Source organism: Oculina patagonica, chromosome 8 (genome assembly GCF_052425735.1).
Source record: "Oculina patagonica isolate OP01 chromosome 8, crgOcupat, whole genome shotgun sequence".
Classification (NCBI taxonomy): domain Eukaryota; kingdom Metazoa; phylum Cnidaria; class Anthozoa; order Scleractinia; family Oculinidae; genus Oculina; species Oculina patagonica.
Window position 1 is genome coordinate 18,925,275 of NC_135765.1, and position 20,249 is coordinate 18,945,523.

The window sequence follows — 20,249 nt, forward strand, 5'->3', positions numbered from 1 at the left end:
GAAGAAGGCAGTTAATTTTGTAAGAGTTGTAATGTGGTCATTGCCATTAACAGGCAACGTATCGAACACATAGACTACGGGGCCGGCAAGGAGGGGAAGAAGCCTTTGCTTTGTTAAGTAGCAGAAGCAGCATGTTTTACATGTTAAAAAACAAGGATTTTGTATCCAAGGAGCAGTGAGAAAATACTATTTGGTCTTAAACCATTTAGACCAGGCTGCCCATGAGTAGTTGAACCAGCCAAAAAACGAGCCTAAGCGGGAACTACTAAGAAAGTCGTTTGGCCAGTAGAAACAGCGGAATTTGTTTGTTGTTGATGTCCCATTGCTCGTAACCGGTATTTTAATACCTTAAAAGGTCGATTTCGGGCATCCTCGTCGTCAATTTGATATCATAATAATATAGTTTATTATATTATTCAATGTTGTTCTATCCATTGTATAATTGCAAGTCGCCATTGAAACTGTAAATGGCAACGATGACTACTATGATCTTGCCTCGTCTATGCCAAAATGTCTTGTGATTGGACTGCTCTGAAGCCGTCCTACCGACATCTACCCTCGCGTATATAGAAAATGAGATACGAAATAATGGTTTCATGTTGCCTTTCTACCCGGCCCTTTCTAGAAGGAGTTATAAAGTTTACCTTGGAGCCTTCTGATCCAAGTTATGCTAGGAAGGGAAGCAATGCCAGACTTGTGTGGGACTACAATGTGGATGATAAACAAAAAGAGCTACTAGGCATTGGTTTTTATGTGCTAGTCTCTAATGGTCCGTTTCTTGGGATGCTAGTACAATTTAAAAATGGTACTGTTGCAGAACATTCACAATTACCTGCTGCTTACAAAGGAAGAGTACGGATGACAGGAAATGCTTCTCTTATCATTGAGAATGTATCTGCTCAAGACAACACCAGATTTATGTGCAGGCTATTTGCCGAGCTTGGTGCAGACCACGAGAGCGTAGTTCAACTGATTGTAACAGGTACATATTGTACAATATACATAAATGAAAAGGGGTTTTCAACCAGGAAAAACCATCGTCCTATCACAAAATTGAAAGAATAACTGCTGTACGTTTTTGTTGTGTTTCTTGGCCTAAACAGGATAACAAAAGTACAGTTGTTGGTTGTTTAATTAAAATCTTTACATCTATGTTGTTGTTTAATTTACATTTTTACAACTAAAGATAAAATATGTCGTTAGAAATACTTAATAAATCAATCAGAAAAAACCCTTGATTTTCTTACTTAAACCCTTGAGTTCCCATTGTAACCTAGGTTGTCCACGAGAGATCTCCATCTTCCCCTGTCCCTGTCCATTTCCACTTGGTTCCAGTTCAGTCCAGCTTGTTGTACTTCAGCCTCCCTTGATATTGTTCATTTTGTTTTCGGTTTTCCTTGGTTCCTTTATCTCTGAGGTGCCTTCGAAAATCATGCCTGGTCACACAGCTGGCAGTGGGCTTTCTCAGCATATGACCTAGCCAGTGCCATTTCCGTTTTCTGACTTACAGGTGGAAATTTGTTCTTCTTCGGACTTCCATAGACATCTTTCAGAGATTTCTCACTTTTTCCTGCTATGGAATTCGGAGAATATGCCGAAGACAATGATTGACGAATCTTATTGTTGGCAGCTTTGGTCGCCAGCTAGGTCTCACAGGCATGCACAAGAACAATCTTCACATTAGTATTGATGATTCTAGGCTTGGTCTTCACTAAGAATGCACGTGATCTCCAAATTGGCCTTATGATATGGAATGCAGTTATGGTCTTCCTCATTCTTGCTTTCATGTCCATCTTCACTAGAGACAATGCTGAAGGGTAGATGACTGTTTGATGTCTTGGATTTCTTCTTCTTTAATAGTGAAGCCAAACCAGGCGTTTTTCTGGTTTAATCTCAAGCTCTTCGTCTTTTGTATGTTATTCTTTAACTTAATTATTGCAGACATCTATTTTTTCTTTGGAGCTTCTGCATATTATCACAGTGCTGTTGGAACAGTACGTAGTGTTAGGTCATGTGCGAAATCAATGTGCTCGAGGTGCTTCGACAATAACCAATGAATAAGATTCGTCTACCTTGACATTTTTTCCCTTCAGGATCTAGTTCATGGCTAACAGAAATAACAAAGGGGCATCCATCCGTAGGCATCCCTGTTGTACTTAAAACAGTACTGTGAACGGGTCTGTTAGCTGTACAAGCTACTCTGAAATTCGAGACTAAAAAATGATGATGATGATGATGATGATGATGATCAATGTATTACCATGGGTGACGTGGCATGTTTTTGGCTCGAAGGCCAGTCTGATCATTCCGATGACCTTCTCCGGTATTCATTAGTGCTCACCCTGGAGCAGCTTTTATATGGTCATTCTATCAATACTGTCCAATGCTTTTTTCGAAGTCGATAAAAGCTACATACATTGAAGTGTTCCACTCGAGGGACTGCTCAAGTATCATCCGGAACTTAAACACCCAGCGAACCTATAAACACCTTATTCTTACTAATTTTCGCGTGTACTTAGAAGAAAAATTAGAGGAAAAGTGTTTAAATTTCGCGATTTTGTCAGTGTTTTATGTATCAGTCTTCAAAGACCTTAGAAACCACTGGAAATACACAAAGGTCTGCCTACAAACGGAAACTTTAGTGGCTGTACTATACAGGTTTTAAACTAATTTAAAAGCTCGAAACAGTATTCAGAGGAAGGATACTAGTCAAAACCAAGACGGAAAGATATTTTTAAAGGTAGATAGTTGCAGTTCCAAACATTTAAAATTTTTGTTTTAATATAAAATATGGTATTAATTTTCGCGTGTTTAAATTTCGCGCAGTTTTTTCGCGCGTACTAAGTTTCGCGATCAGATTTTGAAATCGCGAAAATCGCGAAAAAAGTACTCGCGAAAATTAGTAATTAGTAAGAATAAGGTAGGCCCCTTCTAGCACGTTGTTGTTTTCCATTTAAAAAGTTGTGTCCGAGTTACGGGCGTAAACAGAAGCGCTCCGCAAATTGCGCTTTTCAGATGCGAACCATTTCATTCATGTCGAATTAACAGCCTCAAATACACTATATATGCTATCAATTATGCTTTCCACACAAGGTACAGCACTAATGAAAATTCAAAATTCGTTTGCACCACGCACGAACACTGTTACGAAATGCAAGCTCAAATTAACAATGCTGAAGACCTCAACCGTTTTAGTATTTTGTTTTCGTGAAAAAAGAATGTAAACAAGGCTACAAATAACGACGTTTGAGGAGCAAACTTTATCTGGCAAATTGAAGGCGAACCAGGAGAGTGCGCTCTATCAAACGTAGCATGTTATTATATTACCATGAAACGGCAACGATCTGCAATTGAAATTGAAGCAAAAACTTCAAAGGTGTTCAAAACTAAAAGTTGCGTTTGCTTCTCAACTTTATTTTGTATGTGGTATATGGTTGACTTAAACGTTTCTACAAAACGAATTTATTCCTTAAAAAGCCCACAACATTTTATTATTTAATTTGTATACTTGCAACGCATTTATCCAATACTACGGTTACTGGCGCCAAACTCGGGCACTTGCGAGTAGGAAATTCTTTGTTTTCGTGTATCTCTTCCTATTTCTAGGCTTGTTTTCGATTGTTTGAACCTCACAACAAAACGGCGAATTTTTAACAAGAGAATCTAGTACTGTAGATAAAGTACTTCTTGTGCCGATTTAATTCTCTTTTAACTTTCGAGAACGACACAAGTTTGAACCATGATTCGCTAAAAGCCAGTTGATTTGAGTTCTCAACCAATGAAATGGTCATTTTAGCTGTTTGCCTCTTTCATAAGAAAACGAACAAAAGAGCCTAACCCAAACCATAAACCCTTCTAAGCGCTAGTCAGGACGTTCATTTCATTGCAGAAATACCAGTCTTCAGCCCATCGTCAATAAACGGAAGTTACATTGAGGGATCCTCAGTCAATATCAGTTGTACAGCGACTGGAAAACCAGACCCGGAAGTATCATGGATTCGAAATGGACAAATCAAAACTTCCGGACGAAAAACAGCTTATTTGAATTTCGCCAGAATTACCAGGACAGATGATGGAATGTACACATGCCAAGCAAACAACTCAGCAGGGACGAAAACTCATATAGAAACGCTGTTAGTTCGTTGTGAGTCTGAAATCTTTTAATTCCCATTTGTAATAGATCAGCATTGCTCAGCAAACATTTTAAACACATTCTTAAACGTGCCTTCCTTTTAGGACATTCGATACAAGAAAAATCAATGAGGGAGTTGTCACATTTTTTCATTATGCCTCCCTTTCTTTTTTGTATACGCGGTACGTCGTCACACTCGAGAAGGGCCAACATTATAAGTTTAGTGAATACAACTAACAAATATGGAGAAAAACTCTTACCATAAGTTTTGCGTTTCTTTTTTTGAATTCCATTACGGTTTTTCACTAAACAAATTTAATCAAATGTAAACGAATATTCATCTTTCCATTCACAGACCCGGCAAAAATACTTAGCATTACTACATCAGCTGCCAGTTCTTGGAATGGTCAGACAGTGTCGTTGAAGTGTGTGTCAGATGGTGTCCCTACACCAACACTCACCTGGTACAAACCTGATGGGAAGGAGCTAAACACAGTCACAGCTAAAGAAAGCACAGTGAAGGTGACATTAGATGATGAGCAAGATTTTGGTGAATACAAGTGTGTCGCTTACAATGGCCTTGATCCTTTAAACGACGCTTCAGTGCTCTTACGACAGCTAAGTATGTGTATCAAAACATTGTTGATTAGTAAAAGAGATGATTTAATAATTAATAATAATAATTAATGAACTTATATTAGGCAAGTATCAATCAAGGATTTTCACTTGCGCATTACAATATTTATAAAAATTTAAATTACTAACTGGCCCTAAAATTAATAAAAATACTAAAATACATGATAAGTGTAAAATTACATATTATAAAATTTGAAACGATCTCTGACTTAAAAACTTTAAAAATACAAGCTTTCGGCTGTTTGAACTACAGCCTTCGACGGGTAAAATGTAAAAAGGTAAAATATGCAGTGTGTGAAGTTGCGAAATAAAAATGCTAATAACTAAGAATATTTGTTAAAAAGAATGTTGTACTGTCCAGGTAGAGGACAGGAATTGTTATCCGCATTGGGAGTTAGCTTCGAATGCCACGCTTCCAACGTTTTTCTTGTTCTAAAGCCGCCTTTGTCAATGACAGATGCATTATCAAAGTCAATCGCGTGATTGTTGGACCAGACGTGATTGGCAATTCTTGAACCTTTTGCCGCGGTTTTTACATTTCTCAGGTGTTCTTTTTTCCTGGTGTTGAAGGGTCTGCCCGTCTCACCAATGTAACACCATGAACACTCAGAACAAGGAATTTTATAGACAACGTTTGTCTGCGATTCCAAAGAAGGTCGAAATTTTGGAGCCGGGAACTGTTGTTGGAGGGTGGTCAGTGGTTTGTTTACTACTGTGATATCGTGCTTTTTGAGGACACGGGTCAGAGGTTCTGTTACGCCTTTAATGTATGGTAGAGAGGCGAAAGACTTGTTTGATTCGGGCGCCTCGACCATTTTGAAAAATGTTCCAGCAAGTTCCTCCGGGGACAGCACTGTCGAGGGTCGGGTTTTGTTAGACTGGATGTTTTTAATGAACTTCGATGGGTAGCCATTAGATTCAAGTGCTGAATGAACTCGGTTAAGTTCTCGTTGTTTTCCTTCGGAAGCGTTGAGTAAATTTAGAGCTCTGTGTAAAAGAGTTGCCGCCGTGCTGGCCTTGTGTTTATTATCATGGTGAGAATTATAATCTAGATATCTGTCTGTGTGCGTGGGCTTTCTATAAACATCGACAGCGATGGCACAATTTCTTCGGGTGACTAAGGTGTCGAGAAAAGAGATCTTTCCATCACATTCAGTTTCGATGGTGAAAGAAATGTTAGCGTCGATTTTTACGCTTTTTTGATGATACAGAAGCTGTCGTCGACAAACCGTTTCCAGATTTTAGGAGGAACGGATGAACTGTTAATCGCACTTTCCTCGATCTCCTCCATGCAGAGATTGACCACGAAAAGGGCTAACTGGACTGCCCATTGCGCACCCGTGTACTTGTTTATAGATTTTGTCGTTGAACATAAAATAATTGTTGGACAGGGTAAATTGGAGGAATGATATTATGTCATTGATGTCCAAATTTGTTCTCGATGAAAGAGAAGCGTCTTGTTCAAGTTTGTTCTTGATATAAATACATGCTTTATCGACAGGGATCGCGGTGAACAGAGACACGACTTCAAAAGAAACCAGGACTTCATTCTCATCAATCTTGATGTCAGATACTTCTTTGGAAAACTGTAAGGAATTCGCAACAGAATATCCGTTGCGATTTTGAAGCGGAAATAGAATATCTGTTAGAAACTTGGACGTGTTATAGAGAGCTGAGCCGATGCAGGTGACGATGGGTCTCAGAGGGTTCCCTTCTTTGTGGTGTTTAACGGAACCGCGAATCGCTGGTGGTGTGCCATCGGTTGAGTGAAGTTTACGATAGGTTGATTCATCTATCTTTTGTTGTCTCTTTAAGGAGAGTAACATGGCGTTCAGTTCACGCTCAATTCGGCGGAAAGGAGACGCGGAAACTAGTTCATAGGTGTCTCTATCATTGAGCAAAGTTTCCATTTTGTTGTCGTAGTCTGATCTATCCATGACGACAAAGCAGTAAAATTACAATCAATGATTTAAACCAAAGGGACGCATTCTCGACTATAAAGAGCCTTTTTTCTGTTATTTAGAAGTTAGACAGCTCATTCCAAGCGCAAGAAAAAAACCTGTTACAGTAGAATGAAATAGTCCTTGAAATGTTTAACAAAATGTAAATCCAGTAACTGCGAATTTTGATCTATACCGTTAACCAGCGACATAACCAAGAATTAATCAGAGCAACGTTTGTGTGTTATTTAAGGCGCAGTAATAAAAACAGCTACAATAGAAATAAACTTTCTTCTTTTTATTTTATCAGGAAAACCAGGCTCCCCGACCATCATATCTTCAGCTTCAGACATTGAAGCCACTTCACTGACAGTAAAATGGACTGCACCAGCTGAGGATGGAGGGAGTCCTATCACAGCATACCGAGTGGTCATACTAAAGGGTGACACTGAGATAAAGAATGAGAATGTTACTGACCCTGGTACAACAAGTCTGTCTGTTGGAGGTCTGGAAAGAGATACCGAGTACAGTATGAAGGTGTTTGCCAGGAATGCTGTGTTTGAGAGTACAGCTGCGCAAAGGACAATCAGGACAAAGATTGAAGGTAAGATTTCAAGCGGCTTTTATTAACTAAATGTCCAACCAAAAGGAAAACAGCTGCTAACATGACATCCGCGTTACGAAATTTGCTAATTTATGCATGGTAACTTTAATTCGATAATTTTGCTACAGTGTTGTCCATTGTTCTATTATTTTATTGTCACTCAATTGCCTTTGAAACGCAAGACTTTTCAAACAGCGGCAAAAAAAGAATATATGCCGTCAACATGGCGGATCAACAAGCAGTCTATTTTGTGCCTGCGAGGGAACAAAATAATGCAAAAATAGTGGCGCCAAGCATAAGTAATGTGACAATTATGCGTTCGTGAAGTACCCTTTATCCGTCTAACAGGACAACTTTTATATCATTGTTATCAATCAGGAATTCCCGACACACCAAACATTATAGACATGCCCGCGGAGGTACAGAGTGATGAGGTGGCCTTAAAATGGACAAAGCCAGTCAGCAATGGAGCAGACATCACACAATACACTGTATATATACGAAACGTTAGTAGCAACGGTACCGTAGGAGACTGGAGAAAGCTTGAGGTCATTCGTGAAGTCTCTGTTCGTGAATACGTCGTCACACTCAAAAGGGGTCAGCGGTATGAGTTTGTTGTGACTGCAACCAACAAATATGGAGAGAGTTTAAAAGAACAGAAAAACATAAAGAGAAGCAAAGTTTTAGGAGGTAACGTAATGGTAACGTAATGGAAAATTAACTTTTCTTGTTGCAGATTATTCCTTTAACTAGCTTTTTTTCTGATTTTTTTATGTTTGTCCTAAAACGAAATGAGCGAGATGCTACAATTATGCTAATGTAACTCCTTAGACAATTGAAGTTATTTTATCTTTGATACTGTTCAACTACCTTGTATACACATTCTTTCAAACTAATTTTCTGTCCGTTTTGGTGTTTTTCAGGGTCCACTAAATCGACTACAAACCAGAATGAAACAGGTTAGCTTTGTAACTGAAAAAATAGTTCTCATTTCAAGCCTTAGAATAAAATAAAAATTTATGTACAATTAGTCGTCATGCAATTAGCTTCGAGGTAATTGGTTTACAAGCATGCTACTTAAATAGCGGAAACAAATATTAATTTAAAATGTTATAACCCACAGTTGTTAGATGCGACAGAGAAGTGGAGATTCTTCATGCTGTTTATCTCAGTATCATAATGTTATTGGTGATAATCATTGTTGTAATCAGTGTTATAAGCTGGAGAAGGCGTCAAATTCCAGGTAATTCTTTGTATTCACTGTTTACACATATTTTTCTAAAATAAAAATTAGCAATTAATGTTGTTAAGCCGTATAAGGTATCTTCACATCCATATGCATTTGTTATGGAACGGCATTGGAGCTTCGCTCAGTGTTAACATACCCACTGTGCACATGTAATATTTCCCTTTTCCCAATTGTTCCTTGTTACTATTGATAGAAACCGCTTTGATTTTAGCTTTCCTAGGTACTATGTACTCGTTCCATTCTAATACCCTGGGTGCCAAAGGTTTTTCTGGAGTGGCCTCCAGTCATTGCCATGTTAGCCTCAGGCCGGAACGAAGGCAAGAGAGAAAAATACTCAGTCTGATATCCAACTAAATTTTTTGTGAGACCACTCTAAAGCTTCGCTCAGTGTTACATACAGAGTGAGGAAATGGACTGTTCCTCTTTTTTCTCATTGATCGTTTTTACTAGTAGTGACCGCTTTAATCAAATGAGCTTTTTCTACTCCCAAGGTACTATGTACAGTAGTATATCCTAATCCTCTAACGGCCAAAGGTTCTTCTTGCGTGGCAAGTTGGTGTCTGGCATGTACAAAGACACGAGAGAAATGTCTGAAATATTTGCTAACCCTCTCTTACGTGTAAAAAGCTATGGTACCCCGCGAACTGAAATGTTTACAATAATTTAATCACTTTGCTGAATAAGATGACAGGAGTCGACAGGAGTCGACAAGTGTCGTTCAGAAACAAGCATAAAACTTAAAAAACATATTTGTTATCGAAAAGCCCATTCGTTGCTTTATCTCTATTAGTCCAGTCAATCTGTGAAATTTTGTACGGGAAGATCAAACTAATTGCAACAGAATTTTTTTCACTTTCCTGAGGTTAAAGGAAGCTAGTTAAACAACATACTAAAAGTTCCCCAAAATTCACGAAGTGGAACACGGTTAAAATTTACCTTAAAATATGGCTCACTTCTACCACAGGAGACCCAAGCCAGGTAGTAATAAAACGTTATTTTAATTCAGGTCTATATTTGTTTATTCACTGTTTTTCTTTTGCTTTTGTCTTTTTGTAATAAAAAACCCCAAAAAGTACTGATTTGAGTATTTATAAGTATACAAATTGGTGTTAAACCAGTGATACCACAGGGAACCCAATAGAGAAATACTTTTAAAATTAAGTTTTGACAAAAAAATGTATGTTTCTTTCATTCTATTAGTCTTTTACAGATACTATGTTATAAAAAGAAAACAATAAAGAGCAAGAGTTGTTTGAAAATTAAAGTAACTAGCCAAAATATGGCAAAAGAAGCCCTTTTTAATTCCCAGGACCTCTCATCTTCTGCAAGGAATGCCTGGTAGATACTACATTACTGCACTGTCTGTAAGTTGAAGCTGTTTTGTTTGAGCAAACTGGACCTGCAACTATTGTTCCAAAGGCTCAGCATTATTGCTACCAGTGGGCGATACAACAATCCCGAGGCTTTGTTTGAATATGAAGTGTTCAGCTATCCTACTGCTCTCTTTGATGCTTCATTGCTGCCGAGGCAAGCAAATAAGCCCGCGTTAGCCGATGCAATTTGGACCACGGTGCAAGGCAGCCAAACAGAAAGTCCTACAACTGCACATTACGTCTTGGATTGGGGTGCATTGATTCATCGCGTATGCTGGCCACCTGGCCTAATGTACGATGCAATCTGTGATATGTACATTCGATATGTAGATGGGCGGTACGGGAAAGCTTCTGTTGTGTTTGATGGCTATACCAATTCATCTACCAAAGAGTGTACTCATCAGAGAAGAACCACTGCCTGTGCACCAGCTGTGTTGTTCACTTCTGACATGCTGGTCACTCTCAAGAAGAACGAGTTTCTTTCAAATGAAGAAAACAAACAGAGGTTCATCAATCTTCTTGCCGACACATTGAGATTTGCAGGATGCTCTGTTCTTCAAGCTACTGGTGATGCTTATCTATTGATTGTTCAGACGGCAGTCCAGGCCGCGCGGTCCCACAACACCGTTCTCGTTGGTGATGATACCGACCTTCTTGTGCTGTTGCTTTACCACGGCGAAATGGACTCGAATGATCTGTACTTTATACCTGAGCCTAAGCAACGATCAAAGACGCGCGGAATATGGAACATCAGGAAGACAAAGTATGCACTAGGACTTGATGTTTGTTCAAACACCTTATTCGTACATGCGCTTCTTGGCTGCGATACTACACCTCGGATCCATGGAATTGGAAAACCAGTAGCTCTTAGGAAGCTAAAGACTGATGCACATTTTCGCGTCCAAGCAGTAGTCTTCAGCAACACAGCTGCGACTAAGGATGACATCATAGCAGCCGGTGAGAGAGCTCTAGTGTGTCTGTACAATGGCCGTTCTGGTGAAAGTCTGAATTCCTTGCGTTACACAAAGTTTTGCCAGAAGGTAGCTACAGGTAACGCTTGTGTACAACCAGAATGTCTTCCCCCGACATTAGCTGCTGCCAGCTTCCACAGTATGCGGGTATATCATCAGGTGCAACAATGGAAAGGCATCCATCTTCAGCCAGAAGAATGGGGATGGGAGCTGAGGAGTGGAAAGCTTCTTCCATTGCGAACCAACCTGCCTCCAGCTCATTCGTCACTGTTTGAGATCATCCGTTACAGCTGTAAGACCGACTGCAGTACTCAAAGATGCACCTGCAGGAAGAATGGCTCAGACTGCTCTCCTGCTTGCGGAGCATGCAGGGGAGTAAGCTGCACCAATGCAGCAGTTCTTGACCTTGCAGATGAGAATGGCGATGACACAGTGTAGTAATTAGTCAGTAGGCTGTGATTGTAATCATGTTTTCTTGTTCGGTAATTGGAAAAGGAAGTGAAATGAGATGCATGTAATTACCCTTCAAAAGTGAGAAAACTGATAATTGTTGTGATAATTGGCTTAAAACAAGTTTTCAAATATATTGTGCTTTCATATTTTGCCGATTATATACCTGAAAACACAGGAATGTAAGCTTAATAGGCCTTTATTTTCTTCACCGTGGGTACCCTGTGGTACAAATAAGTATGGTAAAAGTGCTTTTGCTCTATTTTGGGGGGCCATCAGCCACAGTTATGCGATTGTGACACTTATTTTACTGTTTTTGTATAACTAACATTACAGTATCTTGTTTAATTTATTTCTATTACATTTTTTGACAATTTTGCTAACTTGGGTTCCCTGCGGTAAATCCTCAAAATCTTTAATTCGAAATTTCAAGATGTTCCACTGAAGGAAATTTGGGGAACTTTTAGCACCTTACTAAGGTCGCTACCCTCTTTCAAATAGGGTTGAAAAAAATTCTGTTGCAATTAGTTTGATGTTAAACCATAGATTGACTGGACTATATACACGTTTTTGTTTTTCAGCAGTCCCGAAGCGTGCGAAACGGTGAGTGCAGCATGCGTACAGTCAATGGTGACAAAAATAACAAATTTACTTATAGCTTGCCTCATTTAAACCAGGAAAACTCCTTTAGTTAAACGACAACTATAAAAAGCAACAGCTATTGTTGTTGTTGTACTATTTACAATACTGCATCGGCATATTTCAATGAGTTTTTAAACTCAGTTTAAAACTTACAATCATATCTTCTAATTTCAGTGGTAGCAAATCCTTATCACGGGCAGATCTGACAGATTCCATTCAAATGGTAAGTTCCTCTTTTAATTTCGCTTCAGTATAGGCTCGGGGAGAAAGCCAAACTACTAATTACTATTTCTTATTAAATTGTCGTCATTATTTTTTACTGTTTATTCCTAGACCACTTCTGTCCAACAGGAAGCAGATTTTCAGTCAATCAAAGCAAGTGAAGTTACCAGCGCAACTTACGAGATTCCTAACAGCAGTGATTACATGCCGCTTCATCCTTCAACAAGAAGCTGGGAGATCAGACGAGAACAAGTCAATATCATTAAGAATATCGGAAACGGAGCTTTCTCCCAAGTTGCTAAGGCAACAGCAAAGAACTTCCATAATAACCAAGATAAGATTGTGGCTGTGAAAATGCTAAAAGGTTAACGTTATCTTATTAAAAACGTTTAGCGACACTGTGACGTTTTTCAGATTCGATTGATTGATTGCAATGGGCTGATACTTTTCTTAAATTGATTTTCTCCAAATAGAAAATGCTCCTGATTCAGACAGAAAGGACCTGCTTTCAGAACTTGAATTGATGAAAAAACTGAAGCCTCATCCTCATGTGATAAAGTTGTTGGGATGCGTAAAAGAAACTGGTAAAGTAAATTCAAAGTAACTTTAATAATAATTAAGGACTGGAGCTCCCTTATACAATATTCTGTTGTGCGTAATTTAAAAAGCTAAAACAGACGTCATATTCGATAAACGAGAACGCCCAATCAGCCATCGCATATAAATAAATGTCTTTTTGTTGAACGATACGTACTTATGATGTTAGTTTTAAAAATGTCTGCGAAATATGTCCCTGCCTCAACCCGATAGCTCGAATTCCGGAAAGTGAGTTCAGTTCTATTTTCTCTGCAATTCACTGAAATCTTGTCTGTATATGTCAACCGCTTTATATTTTCTTATTTTAGATCCCTTACTGGTCCTTATTGAGTATGTACCATACGGTGATCTGCTGGGTTATTTGAGGAAGAGTCGTGGGCTCAATGACACGTATTTTAATAACCCGGATAGAAAGCCGAAAACCAATCTGACTTCACAGCAGTTGATGAGGTTTGCATGGCAGATAGCTGATGGGATGACTTATTTGTCGTCAAGGAAGGTAAACATCTATATATAAGCAAGAGAGGACTTTTTCCGTGTTTACATAGCTCATGTAAACACTAGGGGGGTAGGGAGAAATCGAGACAGTTATGCAAACCCGAGACGCAGTCGAGGGTTTGCATAACTTACGAGAATTCTCCCAACAACCCAAGTGTTTAGATGAGGCCATGTAAACACGGAAAAAATCCTCTATTGCTTTTATAAAATATTTCTCAAAAATAATTCGACAAAAAAAGAGGATTTGGTTTATTTACTTCTTGATTGAAATATATTTTCTCATAACGCGCATTTGACAACACATGAACCAATCAAAATTCGTGTTTTAAGACTTCAAAAATTGTTGGGAAGAAACGCCGTGTCCATGAAAGCGATTCCACGTAAATCTTGCAGGAAAATACGGAAAGTTTGGCAAAAATGATAATAATAGATTGATGTGTGGAGAGAATGAACTCAGAAAAAAATTCTGAGTTCACAGATCAGTAGGACTCGAACCCACGACCTTCCGTACACTAGTCGGACGCTCTAACGACTGAGCTACTGAGAACTCTAATGACGAGCAGTGGTCATTTGTGGGCGAGGAAAACAATCTTCAAAAGAAATGCTAAAAAATACTGCTCTGTAAGGGAAGAACTTCAAGATGAGGAATTTATTTAAGCTGGAAATGAATGTCACTGTGCTAGATCGCTCTTGAAAGTAAAGTGAACTTGCCTGAATAATTTGGCAGGCCGTTGACAAATCTCATCGTGCCTTGTAAAGTTTTGCTGGATAATTAGGAAGCATAGCACAAGCAGCGGATCTAGCGAGGTCGGTAGCAATGGTATGCTTTTATTGTACGTGAATTGTTCAGATAGCGATCTAAAGGAATTCAGTTTCTTATGCTGTCGTTTCCACCGTCTTTGTAATGTGCTTCAAGCGTAGAATAAACCTCAAATTGACAACAAAGTCTGCTGTGGTTTTCTGACAAATATCTCCATTCGTTCCTCTTCCCGAAGCCCATTTTGAATGAAAAAAGTTCACGACTATTAGTGCAATATAACAGTAGAATTTTTATGCTGAGAACGTCTCAGAGAAAATACATTTTAAGCAGATCTGACGGCAAAAAGACGGCAACCGATCGGCCGTGCAAAGTTTGAATTTAAGCTTAAAGTTTGTAGCATATAGTTTCGTGTGTGTTTACGTATATTTTTTCTAATAAAGAACGTCTTAAAGGGAATCTTATTGTAGTACTTAAATGCAATTTTTTTTTTCGAAAAATGTTTACTGTGTATTTTGTTGAATATTTTGTCATTCGCTTGAGCTCCCTTCACGAGCTCGTCTAGCTCAGAATCATCGAGGCAAATAAAGCGCTGTGGTTCTTCTTTCTTTTGCCTTTTTTCCTCGGGCTCATATGGGAAGAGAAAGCCGGAACACATATCAAAATTTGGTATTGTTTTCCATGTCTTTAATATTTGTACTTGAAATATATTACTTTACAAGTCCTTTGTGCTGGGAAACACATAAAGCGTGACGTCACACCAGTGACACCTATTGACCAATGAGAGTGACCAATGAGTCCAATAAGAGCGCGCGTACTATCTTAATTTTTTTGTATATAAAAATATATAATAACATAAATTCAACGAATAGTAGCAAAAGAGGTAAACGAATTGAATAATAAGTACGACAATTTAAAATAATGTTTTTTTTTCTTTCAGATAATCCATCGTGACTTGGCGGCTAGAAATGTTCTTGTTGGTGAAGGAGAGAAGTGTAAGGTGACAGATTTTGGGATGGCAAGGAATGTTCACCAGGATGATATTTATACCAAACAAAGTCGGGTGGGTATTCTTCATCCCTCCCCCTTATTTTTGTTTAATTTAATTGAGCATGTGATATGAAAAAACGAAAAAGACTAGTGAGGCTGTTTACCTTTCAGGGCCGGTTGCCTGTCAAGTGGACTGCTTATGAAGCTCTGTTATATGGAACATACACAACACAAAGTGATGTGTAAGTGCTGAATCGAACAACTAAGAACTAATAATCTCTTTTCTCGATGATTTGCTTATAACCTGCACATCATACCAAAATAAGATGTTTTATGACGTAACATTAGGTTTTTTACACGATCGCCACAAAAAAGGAATGCTAACCACCCAGTACAGTGAAAAGCGATGAAACCAGAACGAAGGACGAAGTTGGAAACTAATTACTATAGCTTGTCGATGGTTACGAAGCTAAGTACTTTCCAGGGATAAGCTTGACGATTACTATTACTATATCGAACATTACCTCATTATAGCTATTGATTTGAAGGTCACGTAAGTAGCTCGTTTTGTTACTTAATCCTTACATATCACGGCAAAAAATAGACATGAGCACAATTCTGTTTATTTCTCTGGGTTTCACAACCCTTTTACTTGGACTAGATAATATTCTCTTTGACGGTCCAAAACGCGTCCTTTGACTTGGTGTCGTAAAAACGTTTTCTCGCCACTATCCCCTCCCCCACCCACCTCTTTTTCCTATACAATTTATATTGTTACCAATGAAGTGTTACTCATATTTGTTTTCTCGCAGGTGGAGCTATGGTGTCCTTCTGTACGAGATTCTTACCATAGGTAGGTTCAGATACAAATCATTTATATAATAAAATTAACCATACATCATCACAAAGCGTTCACTTTACTTTCGATTTTCTCATCTAGGTGGATCTCCATATCCGGGAATTAACGCTCGCCAAATCGCCATGAAACTTCAAGAAGGATTCAGAATGCCAAAGCCAAAACATGTGGATAGCAAAATGTAAATACACTGTAGTTTTTGTCGTTGTTGTTGCTGTTGCAATTCTTAATTTCATTGATAAAAACACTTTACAAACAACTCTTAACCTAGTAAATAATAAAGATGGTAAATTTTAAGCTCGGTGATAAATAATAAAGATAAGATGTTCTACATGACACGAGCATAGGACAAAGAAAAAATTCTGAGTCCCCGACGGGAATCGAACCCGTGTCATGTAGAACATCTTATCTTTATTAACTCTTAACCTGTACCACTTTCTTACTTCAATGAAATAATTTCTTTTGCGATTTCTTTCCTGGCTATGATAAAAAATGAAAACAAATTAGAACTCGTTGTCTTGTTCTTTCTACACCGTATCTCTCTCCACTCAGGTGTATAAATGGGTACTGGCGAATTCAATGCTAGGGTAAGCTTGCAATGGACGAGCATTTCATACAGAGGAAAGTAAAAATACTCCCGTCACTTTATGGTTTGGAAACTAGGATACGCTCCGGCCTGATGGGCTAATAGGCTTGAACGCAGACTTTACCCTCCTTTTATGTTATATGTTTATACCAACGTTCTGGGTTTCCGATGTCCTGTTAGGACGCATATTTTCGCATTTGATTATTTATGAACTGAGTGCCGCTCTCTAATATCGTTTTAAAATAGCGCAACTATGCTTTTCCCCTATTGCTTTTTTGGTTGTTTTTAATTCTATTTCTGTTGATTAGATATCAGACTATGCTTAATTGTTGGGAACAAAACCCAAGTGATCGACCAACCTTTCCTAAACTAAAAGAAACGATGAAGGACATGGAGCGAAATCACAAGGTAAACACTACAGAATTCGGCGTATTTTACCAACAATGCAAATTTTTAACTATAAAAAACATGTTCTACTTCTGTACATGTTAGTTGGGGAACAGCGCGAAGAAGAACGAGTAGAGTATAGTATTAAACAGGGGAAGGTTCTCGGCCTTTTCTTTTGCACCTGGAACACTCGAAACAAAATGTGAACTGAAATTTTCAATATAAGTCGTAATCAGATTCACCTTTTTATATGTCCACTTACATTTCCTAGTTGCGTACAACATCCTTGGCTCAATGAGAAGAAAAAAGAATCTTATTTCCAGTGGCTAACTTCATTTATTTCAGTTCCCAAGATGGCGCAGTCATAAAATTAGCAAAGTAGAAAAGATAACAAGCGATTGGTGCGGAAGCATTATCTTCGCTGCTAATTTATCTTTATATCACTTACGGCATGAGCTAAGAAGAACTTGGCTGTCAGCCAACAAAAATCACCTTCACTCATACCTTCACTCAAAACTAAAAAGTTATTACACAACTAACCTGTGATATATTTTTCTGTTGCAGACATACATCAACCTTGGAGAGTATGACGACAGCTTGTACGCCAACATGGAAGATCTTACGGCTGAATGAAAAGTAGTGTAAGACACGACCAGAAGCTTATTATACTTTTACTCGGGTGTAAAACTCAATCAGAAAAATCTCTATTAAAAACAGAAATAGCAGCAACCTTTAAGTCCGGGGTATAAGCCCTCTAATATTTAGGCACATTTGTCTGCCAACAGACAACAAACAGTATTCCGTGGCCAAGGCGAGTAAGCGTCCCCTTTTACCGAGGCCAACAACGTAACAAAAAATATACTTGCAATAAAATATAGCCACTAAATAAGTGTTCAAGTAGAGTACATATCAAAACGTTTAATCACACTGGTATTTTTTTTAATAACATATCACTTTTCAAAGTCTCTATATATGTCGGGACTCTAGGTAACCAGTGTTAGCTGGTATGTTAGCGATTATTTTACACTGTCTGTAATTTATATATAAGCACGATGGATATAAGCTTTCCAATTAAAAGTTCTTACGGAGCTGAACTGCCTTAGGGTTTTACGGCATTTCTTTTATATGGTACTGTCAAATATATTCTCGCTAATATTATTGTGACTTAATATTATTGTAATGAGGTATAATTGTAAGTAGTATTGTTCCTGAAGACGTAATGCATCTTGTAATGTGTTTTAATTAATTGAAATTTACTAATGCTTAAAATATTAAAAACAGAATAAGTTATAGCAATCAGACACGTAATGTTGTTTAGTTGATGCCCCGATTTTATCAGGAAACGTTTTGTACACTTCTCGATCGCTGCTTGATTTTAGTACTTAAATCTTGTTTTTTTTTTACAAAAGTAAAGCTTCTTCTGATGTACACTACAATAAAAAAAACTCGCATTAAAAGTAGTCAGTTTATTTTGACGACAAGTGAACTAAACTACATAACTAATTACTTAAAGGAAACAGAATATCAAGCTTATCCTTATCCATATAAAGTATGTGACTGCAATATAATTTTTGTCTTCTCTCCCTGTATTTTTATTACTGTAATAAATTGAGTTTTATCGGTTCTTGGGGATCGGAGGAGCCAATGTTAGTTTTGACAACTACCCTCTCGGGTTGTTTGTAGGTCACATGACCTAACAAGCCATTTGCTTGCCATTCTCCCCGATTTATTTCCTGTCGAAAGAATTGCTTCGAACTCCTTCCTCCTCCCCATGTTCCGTACTCTTGTTATTGCATCATTAATTATATTATTTTTCCATACGTTTTCTTATGACTTTTGATGTTTCAATAAAAGCAGCAATGGACATTTGCCCATAGCCATATTTGTCTAATTTGTTGTGTTAAATTTTTGTCCAGTAAACAGAGCTCAGGCAAAGCAGCAATGTGTGTGTGTGTGTGTGTGTGTGTGTGTGTGCGGGGAGGGGGGGGGGGGCTTTTCCTGGGGCAGGCATAGAAGACATAAAATGGCCTTTAAAATCTAAATCACGTTCTTGCGAAAAGCCACATTTTTAAAGACGTGACGAAAAGTATTTTCGATCATAACAACAGCACTGCCAGGAACTGAACCTTCTTCATGGTAGACATAATCAATTGATGATTCGCTTGCAGCTTGTGGATAAAAAAACCGTACGCACTTTGCGTGAAGTAATATATACAAACGCATCGCACGATATTTTTTGCTGTGAAAAATGTCGTACGACCAATCACAAGGCTAATACCATCTACATCTACACTTGGTTTTACAATCAGATTTTGGACAAATCTCAACAAGGTAAGTAGGTAATGGAGATTCATTCGTTCATTCAGCCAGGTGCTGCTGCTTAGCTGCGTAAAACATGGTCAAGAAGTGATTGTAGTCTCAAGGATACTTAAGATTACTATTAATGTAGAAATTAGACTTGCAGAATTCTTTGCAGTTAAGCTGGGTTAAGAATACTCTATAGCTAGTGATGATAGTGAACAATTTTTGCTTGTCGTCTCCGCGACGCCGATGTTTATTTTTTCATTCAACTTTGTAATATGTCAGTACTCATGTAATAAACAAATTACTTTATAATAAGTTCGCTTGCACAATTTTTATTAACTTGTTGTGATAACAAACTCGCTCGCTGTGTTCGCTCGTTTGTTCTGTTATTCTTCTCAATTTGTGAATAAAAATCGTACGCTCTCACTTACCATAAAGTAACCTTAATATATAACTGAATAGCGACTTTTTTCGCTCCTTATACTGTAAAGCATTGCCCTCAAGGGAAATGTCTGAGTCACAGAGACATATATCTAAAATAGAAATCTATGTATCCGTTTTCATGCTTTATTGCCATAGACAGAAGTAAAGAACAAAACTCGAAAGCAATACTAAACCTAACATTTAAATAAAAAAATAGCCTGCATTGTGTGTATCTAAAATAGAAATATTTCCTATTGTAATATTCCTATTTTAAACAACGCTTTATGGATGAATGCAAACGTATCCGTTTTAATGCCTTATTGCCTTGGACATAACTGAAAATAGACGAAAGTAATATTAAAGCGAACTTTACATAAACATTGACCTGCATTTTGCGGAAACAAAAAATGCATGAACTTTATCTGCGGACTTTATCTGTTCCGAGAAGCAGATAGTTGACCTCCCTTCGAAAACTGTCCGCTCTTGGAAATATGCGATGTTCAACGAAGAGAGAATGTTAAACATGAAAACAATTGTGTTGGCGTTCAAAAATATTGCTTATCTGTTAAATATTTAGCACAATATTGATCTACAGTGCCAGACTACTATCAAAAAACAACTTAAATTCCATA

At 38.0% G+C, this 20,249-nt stretch overlaps 2 protein-coding genes across 4 annotated transcripts in view; one reads left to right on the forward strand and one right to left on the reverse strand.

Annotated features, from left to right (window-relative positions):
• LOC144662797 (uncharacterized) overlaps positions 1 to 18,756 on the forward strand; it is a 208,514-nt gene extending 189,758 nt beyond the window's left edge. The window contains exons 12-19 of the mRNA XM_078523732.1: positions 12,693 to 12,803; positions 13,125 to 13,315; positions 15,012 to 15,134; positions 15,233 to 15,303; positions 15,874 to 15,914; positions 16,002 to 16,098; positions 16,812 to 16,911; positions 17,455 to 18,756. Of these exons, the coding sequence (XP_078379858.1) occupies positions 12,693 to 12,803; positions 13,125 to 13,315; positions 15,012 to 15,134; positions 15,233 to 15,303; positions 15,874 to 15,914; positions 16,002 to 16,098; positions 16,812 to 16,911; positions 17,455 to 17,523 (803 nt within the window). The 3' untranslated portion in view covers positions 17,524 to 18,756. The remainder of the gene's footprint in view (positions 1 to 12,692; positions 12,804 to 13,124; positions 13,316 to 15,011; positions 15,135 to 15,232; positions 15,304 to 15,873; positions 15,915 to 16,001; positions 16,099 to 16,811; positions 16,912 to 17,454) is intronic.
• Positions 1 to 20,249, reverse strand: part of LOC144662794 (uncharacterized) — a 195,612-nt gene that overhangs the window by 48,205 nt on the left and 127,158 nt on the right. The window lies entirely within an intron of this gene.